The 16,968-nt window shown below is 36.8% G+C and overlaps 1 protein-coding gene across 3 annotated transcripts in view; it reads right to left on the reverse strand.

The window, feature by feature from the left end:
* MCTP1 (multiple C2 and transmembrane domain containing 1) overlaps positions 1 to 16,968 on the reverse strand; it is a 512,254-nt gene that overhangs the window by 280,312 nt on the left and 214,974 nt on the right. For all 3 annotated transcript variants that reach the window (XM_029942619.1, XM_029942618.1, XM_029942620.1), the window contains exon 2: positions 12,300 to 12,414. In XM_029942619.1, the coding sequence (XP_029798479.1) occupies positions 12,300 to 12,414 (115 nt within the window). The remainder of the gene's footprint in view (positions 1 to 12,299; positions 12,415 to 16,968) is intronic.

Consider the following 16,968-nt stretch of genomic DNA (forward strand, 5'->3'; position numbering starts at 1 on the left):
ATACTTGATCTCCATGGAGTAGAGCTTTTGGTTTCAAGTAGAATTTAATTTTTAGAAAAGTTTTAGTTCCACAACAAAATTGTCTGGGAAATACAGAGAGTCCTCTATACTCTTTGCCCTCCGTGCATGCATAGCCTTCCTCACCATCAGCATCCTGACTACAGTGCTGCATTTGTACCAATGAACCTACATTATCCCTCAAAGCCCATAGTTTACATTAGGGTCACTAACTTTTTATTTACATAGTTTGTCAACATGTAAATATATTTGGAATGTAAATAGCATTCAAATTACCAGGATAAAATCAATGTAGTAAAAACAGTGCCTTAGGCTTTATATTAATTAAATTCAATCTTTAAAATGTATCACCTATCATTTCATTTTATGTATATATAATTAAAATGCATGTATACTGAAGTAATTTGAAATTATTTTTTACCGATACCAGATCAGTTATTGCCAGAAGTATAGGGAGAAAATTAACCACAAGAGATCATAAGGCAACTTTCTGATGTGATTAAAATATTCTATATTTTTAATTCGGTACTAGTTATGGCTGTATTTTCCCATCAAACTCATCAAACTGTAAGTACTACTCTATGTAAATTATGTCTCAATAAACTTAAGTTGAAAGAAATTTTTTTTTAAGAGTATGTATTTTTTTTATCCAACTGGGTAGTTTTTTTTTTAATGTTTTATTTATTTTTGATACAGAGAGAGACAGAGCATGAGAGGGGGAGGGGCAGAGAGAGAGGGAGACACAGAATCGGAAGCAGGCTCCAGGCTCTGAGCTAGCTGTCAGCACAGAGCCTGATGCGGGGCTCGAACCCACGAGCGTGAGATCTGACCTGAGCCGAAGCCGGAGGCTTAACCGACTGAGCCACCCAGGCGCCCTGAAAGAAATTTTTTAAATACGATTACTTTTTTAAAGAACTTTGTGTAACAGAGGACTGGTAATTCAGAAAGAAAAAATGGTCACTGAGTATAAAGTGTGTTCTGAACATAAGGTAGTAAAAAATAATTTGCTTTCTGCAGAGAAGGAAGGTTTTGCCTCACCCGGACTGAACACATACTCTCAAAAAGTGTCTTTTTTTTTTTTTACTGTGCTTCTGAGTGTTTTATGACCATAGTCAATTATTTTAAAAAATAAGCAGACAGAAAGACTAGTGAGGGATTGTCATGTCTAGACAAACCAGAACGCTAAACCACGTGTTGTTTTACTTCTGTTTTGGTTGCTGTAAAGCGCTGTTACTGTGGTTAATAACACAGGCAAAGCTGCACCTACTCCTCAATCTTTCTGAGTACTTGTGCGCCTTTCTGAAAATTCTTGGATCATGTGGTCCTGCAAGGTCAGCCCTAAATTCAGACTCATAAAACTGACAAGTTGTTTTTATATCCAAACCAATTTTGGTGCTTCCTCAACAGCTCTAAGGTAGCACCAAAGGCTTGAATCACCCACCCAGAAACCCTGTCTGTGGCCGTTAAGAACGAGGAGGGACCCCTGCCTGATACGATGAGGCACAACTAGAATATCCTGCATTCTCTTAATTTTCTCACTGCGTGCTCCGTTGCGGGGAAACCCTTTTTTTCTTCTCTAGAACATGACTTTCAGTTGTTTATTTTCCTGGTAAACAGAATAGATAGTATGTCTAAGCAGCACGTGGTCCAAATGATCCCTCTAGTTGGTAAATTTCATCTGGCCTGGGAGAAGTGGAAACACATCTATGAAGCCATATCTTTTGGCTTCCCGGAGTGCAATGATTCTTGGAACGGGGCAGGCCCATTAAAGTTATGTCTATGATGTAGCTATGAGGGGTACTGCGCCTGTGAGAAATGAGGCCTTTATACCAGTGTGGTCCTCCCGCCTGCTCAGGGTGATCTTGCCTTTTTCCATCAGCATTGTATTACCCGGAGAGCCAAAGAAGACAACTCCCACCTGACTGTGGGGGTTGCTGCTTGGACTTTAACAAGAGAGAGAGCTGATGCTATCCTGCTGTTGAGTTGTGGTTCCTGCCCTGTATCTTCCTGAAGGGCTATCAGGTATGGCCCTGGATCATCTTGTAAGGCTGACACGCAGTTCAACCTAAGGGTCATAGAGCACATGGGATATTGTTTTCTGAGATGAGTAAAGTTTTTGAAACAAGAAAACTCAACTTACCCAAGATCAATTCTGTATACAGTATTATTCTTTGATATGCCATTACATGCCCTTTTGGAATAAGGGAGGCAGGCTCCTAGTCATGCATGTGACAGTGGCTGTCAATAAATTTATTTCTGAAAAGGTCTTATTTGTAGTTTTAAAATATCTTTAGCAATTGGATATGATTTTGGTGCACACATTAATGTACTGAATGTAAGGCATTGGAGATTTGCCAATGTCTTCTTTGTCCATAATACATTTTCCCTTCAGGGTAATTATCACCTAAATTATAATTATGCCTAATTGCTTATGTAATCATTTCTAGTAGGGGATTCTACTGTCTTCTCTACTGATGTGATTGGTTTCTATAATAAAATTATCAGAAGCATTCAGTATATCCTCAACAAGTGGTCTTTTCTCCACCCATATTTGCCTGAAGGTCCCTACTGTAAGCTAAAGACTAATTTGTCTTCTGGAAAAATTACAAAGACTCAGATATTGGTGGAAAAGACTACTGAGGCTGCTAAGAGTAAGTTCACAGGTGCAGGTTTCTAAATGTAAGCTGAGAATGCCACGTGAGTAAATACCCAGTCAATTGTTCCAGGAGAATTAAAAGATAGGATTCCAGAACTAATTTGCTCCAAAGACAAATGATTTTATGAAAGTAAACTGCTAACCCAAGATCAGCAGAAGAAATAGGACTTTGTGAAAGTGAACAGACAGTGCTTTAAATACTAGTATTCTTTTAATGGTTTATTTTATAATAAGCACATGATAAACCTCCTTTAGTCGGCTCACCCCCAGATTTAGAAGATTAAATTAGTGCTAATTAGAATGAATGCCCTCTCTCAAAGTAATCTTAATCAATGGTCTATAACCTTGTAAGGTTTGGCTACACCAAACAGTTGTACCAAAAATATAAACTCACTCTTAATTGGGATACTGTGCCAACTGACATTTCAAAATTTGCAGAAAGGATAATTTTGTATACTTGATATTATCCAATTTCAGGGAATGTATAACTAAATTCCTGAGAATATTTCTTTCCATTGGGCACAATACATCAAAATTCAGAAACACATAAAATTTCCATTATGTATATACCAAGAAGGAACATAATCTTTAGAAGTTTAAATACAGTAAACTATAAATATAAGCTAATTAACCTCCAGTGAATTAAAGACAATGTCTAATAAATGGAGCTCAGAGACACACTTAGAAAATGAGTTAAGCTTAAAACCATCCTTTGTTAACAGATGCTGAATTAAATTATATTATTTTAAATCAAATCATCTAAAACAAATCAAATCACATTTCCAAAAAATCCACCACTGGCAAAGTCTATGCAGATCCTGAAGGAAATGTGATGCATATTAATTGGCCTTGTTGATAAACTACTGAGAACAATGTCAGATATAATACACAGTGCCTTTCCTGGGTCCTTTTACTTTTCATGGCCCTGCAGTTATTTGCAAAGATTCAATAAAAGTTGATCCTTCTTCTCTAAGTACACTAAAACCCTGGATTGCAAGTAACTTGTTCTGTGAGTGTTCTACAAGATGAGCAAAGATTTCTAATAAATTTTCATTTGATAAACGAGCAATATCTTGCAATAGGTGATGTACATGAAACCAAATGTCACATGATCACAACTGAGCCAATGGTTCTTCTCTCTCTCTCACTGTGGAGTTGTGGGTGGTGGTCTAAGATGCTTGGTCTCATGCCATGGTGTATGACAGATATCATTTTTCAGATCATTGGAAGGTGCCCACAACTGGCACTTGTGTATTTTTTGTCACTTCAAAACATCTTTGGACAGTCTTTTGCTTTTCCATACAAGAGTAAGCTTAGGAACACTTTGCTTCATTCTAGGTTATTAGATAGGTTCCTTGTTAAAGTTGCATGAAAAGAAAGATTTCTTTGAGCCAATGGACAGCAGTGATTCTGTTAGTGAAAGTCATCCTAACAATAACCCTCCTCTCTCTTGTCTCCTTCACACAAGGCACGAAGGTTAAGTGCAGGTTAATTCATTTTTCTTATAATTTGTATTTTCTTTAATATTTTGTATTATATTACAGTGTTGTAATCCTTTCTACATCAATATTTTTGGGTGGTGAAACAAATCATCTAAGTTTCCATTATTTCTTATGGGGAAATTCATTTTGATATATAAGTGCTTTACATTACAAGCATATTTCCAGAACAAACTATGCTCAAAAAGCAAGGTTTTATTGTATAATTAAGCAAGGACACCTGGGTGGCTTAGGCGGTTAAACATCTGACTCTTGATTTCAGCTCAGGTCAAGAATTCAATGGTTCATGAGTCTGAGCCTCACAAAGGGTTCTGTACTGAAAGCACTGAGCCTGATTGGGATTCTCTCTCTCCCTCTCTCTCTCTGACCCTCCTGCTTGTGCACTCTTTCTCTCTTTCAAAATAAATACATAAATTTAAAATAAATAAATGTATAAATACATGGTAATTAAGCAAAGTAAATCTGTAACCATAACAATATAAGAAATAGCACATTTGAAAGTAAGTATTATTTAGTTAGGTGTGATGTGACTGCATTTCATATATGGAAACATCATCTTCAGAGTTTTTTTAAAGTGTAGTAGTTTCTGTGTGGCTTAAAGAGTTTCAGGTTTTCATTTGGTAAAGAATGTCCCTTCTTGAGAATTTTGGAGAAAGGAATATCCTGGTGTATGTAGTACTGCAGACAGCCTGGAGAAGAGCCACTGAATGCTTTGCTCTGGCTCAGAATAAGTGAAGTGTTAGGACTAGTACAAATAGCTTTCCAGAACAATGGAGTTATCTACAAATCCCCGGGTAGAAGGTCATTCTCAGTGTTTAGTAATTGTATGGCTTTAGTTATAATAACATGTAGCCCGGGGATCTTTGTATGTCAGTGTGTGATATTTTTTGCCCCTATGAGAATAAGGTAGGAAAAACAGAACAGAATGTATGTGCTCTGCAGAAGCTTATAGATATATATGTATATATGTATATATATATATATATATGTAGATATATATGAGGCTTAATTTAAGATCATAGATTATGTGAGGGGCTTATGGGTGGCTCAGTCAGTTGAGTGACTTGGCTCAAGTCATGATCTCATGTTTCATGGGTTCGAGCCCCACATTAGGCTCTGTACTGACAGGGTAGAGCCTGGAAACTGCTTTGGATTCTGTGTCTCTATCTGTCCCTCCTCTGCTCATTCTCTGTCTCTCTCTCAAAATAAACAAATAAACATAAAAAATTAATTAAAAAGATCATAGACTACGTGAAATAGCTATTATTAAAATTCTGAATCCCTGTGAATTTTTAAAAAATTTCCCAGTGGTAGGAAGCCAGTAAAAGCAATGACATTTAACATGTATGTATATGATTGTGTCTGTATTGGGTAAAACAGGCTATACCTGATTCCACCATTTGTAAGAAATGTGAAAAAATAATTGACTAACAACACATTCAATTCACAGTCTCAGCACAAAAATGCAACATGACAGACCTTCTTTTGATCAAAATAGCTCATCAACAACTGTAAATCTAAAGAAGGAGCTGCCAAGAAAAGTATCACCAACCTGATCAGAGATAAACCTTACTCTGATGATACAAGTTGCATTCTCCTTCTGGGAGAAAAGGAACATTCACACAACTTAATTTTCTGATCAACTTTAATGGGACTAGAACTTTTTCTAGAAACCATCAGTATATACAGTATGACTCTGACATTAGACACGTTTGAGAGTGAAATACACTATTAACAATTCTGCCAGTTAAGAAAAAAAAGAGTTCCCCTCAGGCAAAACCGGGATATATGGCCATCTGCCAGATAGGACATTTCTCAGGGTCAGAACCAGAGAGGATCCGGAACACCAAAAGGGGAATGAAGGTGTTGGGAGAGCAGCGGCCTTTATAGTCAATCCTGTGAAGATGGCAGGAAATATATGTAAACACCCACCATCATGCCTGACGCATAATTCATACCAGATCTACAACCATGCCTTACCCGCTCAGAGAATCATTCTCTAAAAGTTTTCAGAAATTACATTTAATGGCAAAATTGCTGGCAAGCCCTCCAACATGAAAAAAGCTTATTTATACTTATATACTATAAAAATGAAAAATGTTTCATTTTTTATCAAATTACATTATTTTCAGAAAAAATGTTTTTATATTTTTCATTTTCTCAGATCTGGCTATCTTATAACTGATATCAATTCTCAATTAGTGAGATTTCACTAAATAGTAAGAAAAGTGAAGCTTGCAGGGAGAAACCTGCTAAATACTTTCCCATCCCCCTAGGTTTCTGTAATCTTTACTCCAGCCTGAGAACACTGTCCTCACAACACCTGGACACTTTCCTTTGGCAGTGATACATCAGACCCACAGAGTGGAGCAACTAGAATTCTTGAACTCTACTCAGTGCAGGGATTTCTAAAATTGTTATAAATACAACTGCAATAAACAAGTTTACATGGATCACTTTTCTTTTGCAGGTAATCTAATGCCTCATTAAATATGTTGTATGCTATAGTTTACTTTAGTTCTAAGACCTTCTTTGGGTGACAGTAAAACCATAGATCACTTTTTAAAACTTAAAAAATTTTTTTAGTCTTTATTTATTTTTTAAATTTATTTATTTATTTTTGAGAGAAAGAAAATGAGTGGTGAGGGGCAGAGAAGGAGAGAGAGAATCCTAGGCAAGTTCCACGCTGTCAGCACAGAGCCCAATGTGGAGCTTGATCCCATGAACTGTGAGATCATGACCTGAGCTGAAGTCTGACAATTAACTGACTGAACCACCCAGGTGCACTGCCCCACTTTTTTGATTACTTAAATTTGTTTGTAGTGTTAGCAGAGAATCAGTTGTCCTCTACAGTGCGTTGACTTGGGTTCTCCCAAAGGCATGTCTAAGTCCTAACCCTTATATCTGTAAACGTGACCTTATTTGGAAATAGGGTCTTTGTAGATGAACTGAAAGTACTAATCTTCAGATGAGATCATCCTGGATTTAGAGGGGGGGCCTAAATCCAAGAACTGTCCCCATGAGAGAGAAAGCAGGGAGAGATGTGAGACAATGGAGACACAGAGGGGAGTGCCACGTGAGGACAGAAGGGGAGACCAGAGTGATGCTGCCGAAGGGAAGGGATCCTGGGAGTCAACAGAACTAGAGGAAGCAGGGAAGAGTTCTTCCCAAGAGCCTTTGGAAGGAGTGTTGTCCTTGACTGTTGGACTCCTGGACTCCAGAGCTGTGAGGGAATAAATTTCTGTTGTTTTAAGACACCAAGTTTGTCCTAATTTGTAAAATCACCCGTAGAAAATTAATACCTCTTCCATGGTACAAATTACAAGAAACAACACTGTAGAGAATTTCTAGCACCACACATAAGTACACAGATCACTTGGTCTCACTTTTCTAACAATACAAATAATCATGTCAAGACATTACATTCAAATGTGGCACATTATAATATGGCCCTGAAAAACCCAGTCCTATTAAAATATAAATAGCATTGTCCTAATAATAACTAGATATGATGACTGTCACAGGGCTGCCAGTTAAACTAAGGAGCTCAGTTAAAACTGAAATTTTAGATAAATAATACATAATGTTTTAGTAAAGTATGTGTCAAATAGTATGAGATGAATTTTAAATATTTTTATTCTTTATTTTGTTGAATAAATTGACACATAATATTGTATACATTTGAGGTGTTCAGCCTGTTACTCTGATACATTTATAAATTGTCATATGTTGCCGCTATAGCAATACTTACCACATCACAGTTATAGTACAATATTAGTATCTGTTTTCATTGCATTGTGGATTAGATGAGATGCATTGCTGCTGAAAGAAAATGTTTTGTTTATCTGAAATTCAAACTTAATGAGGTGTCCTGTATTTTTATTTGCTAACTCTGGACCCTACACTGCAGCAGAGAGATTGTACATATTACTCAAACACAGAGCTAATAAAATGTTGAGCTTGGCTTTGAAATTATGTCTGTTCGACTCTTCAAGATCATGTGTTTCTAGTTCATTAGGCTGCTTCAAGCAGAGACAATAAAACTTAGCAAGAGGCAGTAGCACTGTAAGAAGAATGATGGCCAGCTCTGACTGCTGAGCCCAGCTCAGCGCCAATTACGTATGAAGGAAGAGTCTAGAGATGAAAAGTTCAAACAACATTCTAGCAGCGCTGGCAATGGGGAAGTGAGTTTTCCCGTTCCATTATTCTGTGCAAGGGTGATATGTAACACAGGGGGCCCAGGCATTTTGGTTTTGTTGGGCAGTAGGTGAGAGCATCAAAACAAGAAATGATAAAAGTATAATTCCTGCTAGTTCTAATAGTTACACAAATATTTTTGCTGACATTCACCTTTTTCCAAAATCCACATGGTTCCCAGGTACCATCATCCTTAAATCTCAATTTTTTTTAACTCCCTCATCCATTTGACCTCAGGTGCTAGCAGACATTCCTCTGGAGGGCCTCTCACATTTTCCTTTTTTTCTCCATTTCCACATCCATAATCTCAGATCAGGCCCTCAAAACTACATTTCCACATGCCTGCAAGTGTTTCATAGCTTATGTTCTCACATCAAACTATCTATATCCATCTAACTCTCCTGTATGTATAAATTATCTGTATACAATTCACAAGTTTAAAGACCCCATATGACCTGTCCAATCACATGCTTAATACATCTGTCATTTACAGGTGTGTCTAAGATAAATTTCAATCAATCTGATACTTAACTCAGGTTGTTTCCTTTTTTAAAATATCTCTTCTCACATCTACTGGATAAAAACCTCATAAATGCCAGGCCAAGTAAGTAAAACAACGAAGCCTGATTGGAGTTTGCATTTTAAACACTTTGGGATATTCTTCACCTCCACAAAGTATTTTCTTTCCGGTTTTTCTTAAGAATACGGCCTTCTCCTTCTACCTTTAAAATTCCTATTTTTGGCAGAGACACCAGTACAGAATAAGTTGCAACTGTAAGAAAGACAATGTTTGTGTCCGTGCCCTCCAGACTGAAATGTGTGGAGACATGGAATGATGGGGCAAGACTGTGCGGGCCCCGTCCAAAGGGCGGCCGCCACCCTGCTCAGCTAACTAGCAACATATATTGCCAATGTTGGCTTGACGTTTTCTCACGATCACATTGAGTTTACGCGTTGTCGACAAGAATGTTACAGAAAGGATGTGCCTTTGTGACAGCATCATACGTGGGGGTCCATGTCCATCTCAGTCCACTTGGATGTAGGTGGTGACTTCCTAGTGTCTCCACTGTAAAATTACTATTTCTCCTTTGTAATTCATTTGGATATTATTGGGAAATATCTTAAAATGATGCAAATATCCTATTACTCATCATAATTTTGCGCATATAAATTTAGCATCTTTTGGTGGTTTTTGCCTTTCAACATGTTACTGTGGTGTTTGTTAAAATACGATTTTCCATTTCTATTTTCCTTTCTATAGTTGCTCATTGGAGTTCTGCAATAAGGAAAAGCTGTACCTGCTCCCTCACTTCTTTATTTATTCAGTTATTTACTTATCAGCATGAGCTCATAGATATTTATATTATTTGATGGGTTAGAATTCATTATTACCATCATTCATTTTGTTGCTTAAAGTGTCCAAGTTTTGATTACTAGGAGCTGTTCTTTTCAGTTGGATTCTATATTGTTTTGACATCATGCCATCAATTTTGTATTACTTCCTTGCTGTCTGGGACTGCAAAATATTCCAGGCTCATCTTGTACTTTCCTTGCCCCAGATCTGCAGTCAACCCTTTCTGCAGGAGCCCAGCTTATGTTTATTAGAGAAACTGTATTTAAAAACCAAAATCTGGGCCCAGTGTGTTTCAATTGCTTGTCTGCCATTACATATTTGCAATTGCTTCCAGACCTTCTCAGCAGATAGGTGTAGGAAACACATAGACACACACACACACACACACACACACACACACACACAGAGCCTTCTGTTCATTTTAATTTCTATCTGTTACACATAGTAAAAACCATTAGTTCATACTGATGTCTTTCTAACACTGGCAGGTTCATTCCAGCTTTCTCTTGTTCTAATTTTATAACGTCTTTCTCTCACAGTGGAAAACCTGGCTCTCATTATTTATAATATACTTATCACTTGTTCAGTCCTAGTACACACATGAACTAGTTTCCGAATTGCCAGTTATGCTCTAGAATACAACATGGATAGTGCTTTTTGTCTTGAGTTTTATGGTGTATAATCCAAATACTGTTTTACACAATCACTTAGATTAGTTGTTTTATTCCTAAGGTATGATTATAGTTAACAATTAATTTTGGGTTCCTCCCACATCCTAGCAGATACTTATTTATCTAGTTAGCTGGGTCTGAAGTCCTGCCATAATAACCAAGTTTCCTCAAAGAACAGTCACTTTGTCCTCACCCTTTTTATCCCATTCCTATCCCTCATTCTTGACACCTGTTCTTATCCATATTATGTATGTTACCAATCTTGTTAGCTTCTGGATTTTACTTCCAATATTTCTTTTTGAGTGAATGAACAGATAATGGATAATTTCTTATACTCCCTTCTTTCTTACATTCCATAGTATCAGTACTCTCTGGTACTTTGCTTTGTCACTTAATAATATATCCTGCAATTATTTTCATATCAATTCCTAGAGAATTTTCTTACTCATTATTTTATAGCTGCATAGTATTTCATCATGTGGGTGTACCATAGTTTGTTTAACTACCTCTCCTATTTATGGGCATTTTATAATTACAAACAATGCTGTGTTAAATAATTATGTACATATGTATTTAATACTGTTGGGAGTACATAACTAGAATGAAAAATTTGATCTCCTGATAGCTGATTCAATTCTATTTTAAATCAAATTATGTAATTTAATATAATTAAGAATATTCTGAAAACCAAAAAATTGCATAAATATATTCAACAAAATAATACTATGTTAGTAGCATTATTTTCTTTCTCTAATTTAATTGTAACTGCTTCGGAGACAAACAGTTCAATTCGATAAAACTGTCCTCAGCTACTTAACCAGATGGTTCATTTTGAAAATTAAATGTATTAAAATTCTACATTTCCAATCTTACCTTCATTCCTTAAGAATGTTCTGATATATACTAGTTTTTATTCAAAAATCAAAATGATTAGTTATATAGTTTCTGGTCTTCAAAAACCCATTATTATACTAAATTATGTTCTCTATTTTATTCTTATGGAGACAGGAGATAGAAATGATAAACAAGTGTCCTAATTTGGATGCTTTCACACCCTAAGTGTGGGTGTCAAATAGGATGGGAAGAGAAAACAATGCTGTATGATGCCGAGAACACTCTTCAGGTTGTCTGACACCTGTTAGAGGCGTAGGGGCTCCCCTCCTTCCTTGTTGGGGGGGTCACACTCAAATTCAGCTTCCTTTGGGATTGTGAGTCCTCAGCACACTCAAGTCTCCACGTCATGAATACTTCAAAATATGAAAAGGATGATCCAAGTCTAGTTAGGGGCCATCCCTGGTGCTGCCTTTAACCTGGGTTCAAGAAATCCCTCATGTAGCCTGGGTTAGAGACTGCCTTGAGATTTGGAATCCAGAAACTAAAGAGAATTTCCCTTATCTGTTCTTTAATTGTGGCCTACAAAGACCTACCATGAGACTATGGCCAGGTCCAACCATGCCTTAGCAAATCACCTGTGAGATCTCCAGAGTTTTGGGGAAATGTTAGTCCTGGGTTCCGCAGTTTCATCAGACTCACCTGTGCAAATCTATGCTGCAACAAGAATTTCAGGTCTGCCAAGAGGAGACTATGACAGGGCTCCAAATATGTGCTTCATCTACTAACCTATTGCGTCCCTGATAATGTATAAGCAGAGTCTAATTTGTCAGCAGTTTGATAGGAACCATGCTGTGTGGGTCAGGGCCAGTTTGGAGTTTTTTATTTGTATTATAACCTCTTGCTCCATAGTCACAGGAAACAGATAAAGCTTTAGGCCATATTGTTGAACACAACCTTCTAGAAATTATAAAATTATTTTTCATTTTTTTAAACTTAAGCAACCATAGGAAAACAAAATCTGTCAAAAAATTAGGATAAGTTTCCAAGTGATGTTGTTCTTAGGTTCTTACCTCCTCGATCTCGGGCAGCTAAACTTTGACCCCTTCTTAAGGTAATGTCCAACTGGTACATTCCGGGATCAGCCAAGGGGACATCTGCATTACTGGTTCCAGCAGTATTTATTTTCTGGAAAGCAAGAAATATATAAAATATTAAGTTTAATTTCTGTTTCCTATTTCCTCCAATGGGGGACCAAATGCAGCCTCACTCAAACTGTAAGAATTAGTCAATAAACTAAATCATATTGTGCATTCACATGTCATAGTCACCCAACTCTCTGAAGGTTTTTAAATTCATGAAATTCTTTAGATCAAAATAAAAACATGACACAGGAATTCTTGTTTTAGCTCAGATTAGGATAACAAATATAATAGGAAAAACATACTCCATACAAAGCCCCACATAATTCAACTAAGGAAGACTAACATAGGAATAGTGTCTGAAATAAAAATACAATGTGGTGAATGGAGAATAAAGGTATGCAAGAACAGTTGATTTCCATACAAGTAGGCTGGAAATTAAAATGATTTATTCAGGTAACTGTGTTGACTCACTTATCCGTGCAAAAGGGTCATACTGATGGATTACACACTTCTTTTTCAATCACAACATAAAATATGATACAATTATACAGAAATAAATTCACCAAGCATGTTGACGGTATTTGCAAGAAATAAATTCTCAGGAGGGCTAAATTTCTAATGCTGCTTTCTATAAAAGTGAAAGTGCACAAGCAATGTCTAGAACTAAAAATTTTTGCAAGGCTACCCATAGAGAATAACTTTGGTAACAACATACTATTAATTTACAGGCATTAGGTTAAATAAACTTGTAAGAGGAAGAGCTATATTGAAACCCACAAAAGAAACAGTGAAAATTGGATAGGTCATATTTTATATTCATGCAACTTTGAATACAACAGGAAAACTTACTTTTTTTACATATTTGAAATGATTTTAAATTCCTATAAATTTTCTTCTAATACAAAAATAAATAGTCTTTTGTTTGAGGATAATATGCATGGATAAGATACAATTTTAGACACTAGCCTGGATCTTTAAGTTCTATATTTCATATGAAATACAAATATAAAGCAGCTTTTGTTTATTTGTTTCAAGACCAAGAAAGAAGCTTTCCTATAGGAGCAATTATCATTTAAAATAAGAAGTAGCACATCTTTGACAGATAACCCAAACTCTTCATCTCTCCTCTGGTAACAATAAAAAAGATTCCACTTCTTTTCATAGTATCCCTGTTTTATGTATGACAGGACTATCCTCCCAGTGGCTCAGGCTAGAAATCAACAGGCTCTCCTTGACTTCTTAATGTCCCTCTCTACCATGTTCAGAAAGTTACCAAATCCCATCCATTCCATTTCCACCCCCATTACATCTCCCTGTTGTCTTTTTCTTTTAATTCTTACTATCACTACTTTGGATCATGCCTTCAAACAACAGAGGAACAAAGGTGAAATGATTGTGTTGTTCTTTCCTCCATTTGCCCACCTCCTTGAGGTTACCAATTATAACAATTGAAGTAAACCCTTCCACACTCTTGAAAGGGTGATACAAACACATACACATATGGGTTTATTTTTCTTTGAGTTTTTAGTTTTTGTTTTTCACAAAGACTGTATATTTTGTCTGTTATTTCACAATTTATTTAACTTAAAAAAGTCATGGGTGCTTTGTTAATCCATACATACAGATCTATTTAGTTTTTTGGTTTTGTTTTGTTTTTTTGGTATATCATTTTCCATAGTGTGGGAAGACCATGATTTCTCTATTGATAATGAGCTGGTTTCAGTACTTGTCAGTACAAGGGCTTGTGCTTTTATTTCACTTATAGGATGAATTTTTCCAAAAATCGTTTAAATACATCATACTACTATTGAAAGTATATAGGACTGCCTTTTTCACAGACCCTAGTCAGCATAGGATGATACTAATTTTCAAGTGTGGAGAATAAAAAAATGTTACTTCCCTTTAATGTACATTTCCAGAACTATGGTAGGGTATCTTGAAACCAGTGCAAATGGCAAGAGTGACAGCTGTTCACTGCCACACAGAAGATGCCAACTTTGAAGGACAGGAAGCCAATCAAGGTCTTCTAAACAACTTTTTGAAAAACAGTTTGCATGTAGGTCTAATTAATAAGCAAGATTTAAATTCAAATCCAGCAAACATCTGTTAAGCTCCAAGCATGTTCCAAGCCTTTCATTAGGCTCTTGTACATTCATTATTTCAAAATAAAAAAGCCCATCAATAAATATTAAATGTAGATGGATTTACCACTTTCTCAGAAATAGAATAAAATCTATGGGAAAGGAGACATTTTCTACCCACCTTGCATCCTTCTCTAGTATTTTGATAGGTACTTTGATAGGCAGAAAAGTTTGAATGCTCAGATGGCTGTATATTTTGTGGTTTTCATTGTTTTTTTTTTTCAGTGTGTCTTGAGGTTTAGAGTTAGTAATTTATAGAGTACCTAGCATAATATTTTGAAATGTGTATTATACTATATGGGCAAATTAAGATATTTTCAAAGGTAACCTTAGGTTCTCACTTTTGCTGTTTTAGAATTGAACACCTTGTTAAGAGATAGCTTCATGGGACTTATATTTACTGGCTTTTTAAAGCTTGAATAATATTACTCTGTGTGTGTGTGTGTGTGTGTGTGTGTGTGTGTGTGTTTGTCACATTTGCTTTATCCATTCATCTGATGACAAACATTTAGGTTGTTTCTGTATCTTGGCTATCATGAATAATGCTCTAACGAGCATGGGAATAGAGACCTCTCTCCAAGATACTGATTACGTTTCCTTTGAATGGATTCCTGCCTTCCTTCTCTTGCTCTCCATGTCTCGTCTTCCTACCTAGTCTACCAGGCCCATTTCTTTTTTTTTTCTCTCAAACTCTTTTTTTTTTCTTTTATAGTTTATTGTCAAGTTGGTTTCCATATAACTAGTGCTCATCCCAACAAGTGCCCTCTGCCAGCCTATCACCCCTCTTCCCCTCTTCCCCACCCCCATCAACCCTCAGTTTGCTCTCAGTATTTAAGAGTCTCTTATGGTTTGTCTCCCTCCCTCTCCTTAATTATTTTTCCCCTTCCCCTCCCCCATGGTCTTCTGTTAAGTTTCTCCTATTCCACATATGAGTGAAAACATATGGTATCTGTCCTTCTCTGCCTGACTTATTTCACTTAGCTTAACACCCTTGATTGAGTTCCATCCATGTTGCTATGAATGGCCAGATTTCACTCTTACTCATTGCCATGTAGTAGTCCATTGTATAGATAAACCACATCTTCTTGATCCATTCATCAGCTGATGGACATTGAGGCTCCTTCCATGATTTGGCAATTGTTGAAAGTGCTGCTATGAACATTGGGGTACATGCACCCCTATGCATCAGCACTTCTGTATCCTTTGGGATACAACAGCAGTGCTATTGCTGGGTCATAGGGCAGCTCTAGTGTTAATTTTTTGAGGAACCCTCACACTGTTTTCCAGAGCGGCTGCCCCAGTTTACATTTCCACCAACAGTGCAGGAGGGTGCCAGGGCTATTTCTTAAGCCTTTATCTTTCTTGTCCATTATCACATTCTATCTCAAATGTCATATTTGCCACTTTAGATTGTAAACTTTTTAAGTCCAGGAATAAAGGGTTTAAGAATCAAATTGAGCACAAATTGTGACAAAGGCAATGAAAAGAGAAAGATGTCTTTAAGGACACATGAGCTGGCTGAGTAGATTCAAACTTGGGGGTAAATAACAAAGTTGGCTACTCATAGGCAGTTTGTTCATCTCTTTTCCTATGACCATGGATGGCATCTGATCAATTTTGGCACCTTCTGTCATAATTGAACTAAGTATACCCACAGAATCCTTTTTAATATGTGATACAGGCTTCCAGTACCAATTAGTCAAAATTGGCTCTTATTATGAAACCCTGTCCAGTCAAGAGTTGTAAAGACAGACTATGCTATAATGGAGTTATTAAGTCATTGGGGGGGGGCAGGAAAGAAAGACTAATTACTATGTGAGAAGAATGTGAGGTGGCTTCAGAAAGATGACCATGGAGTAGGGTGTGAAAATATGGGTAGGCTTTGACAAGTGAAGATTTGGAAGAAGGGAGGATGGGAAATATCAGTGAGATCCCAAAGGTGAATAGTCACCAAAGGGTAAATCACTAAACTGTGTGAGAAATAAGGTGTAAAGGAAGATGAATGTGCATTGACACCAGGCTGAGAGGAGTTTCAGACCATGGGCAACATGAAACCAACCCAGGTTTTGAAGAGAGGAAGCAGTATAACAGGCCTCATTTAACAAACATTTATTGCCTATCTGCTCTGGAATAAGTGCTTAGATTTCAGAAATAAGCAAAACCAGGCCTTTTCTCTCGATAGGTTAGCAGAGAGAAGAAAAATTCTGTAGATACAGACATTGTTTAAAAGGTTTTATAACAGTCCAGTTTAAGTCACAAGGGCCTGATCTGGTCAGTGGTAATGGAAATAAAAGTGAATTTGAGATATACTGAGGAGATTCAATCAGATGAATTTGTCAGCTGACAAGATGTGGGAGATATGGGAAATCGATGGAGGAGTCACACCGAAGTCCATGCTGAGCCCCTGGGAGAATGGTGTGCCAACAGTGAGAGGACAAGCAAGCTCCTAACAACCA

Source organism: Suricata suricatta, chromosome 6, assembly GCF_006229205.1.
Source record: "Suricata suricatta isolate VVHF042 chromosome 6, meerkat_22Aug2017_6uvM2_HiC, whole genome shotgun sequence".
Lineage (NCBI taxonomy): Eukaryota > Metazoa > Chordata > Mammalia > Carnivora > Herpestidae > Suricata > Suricata suricatta.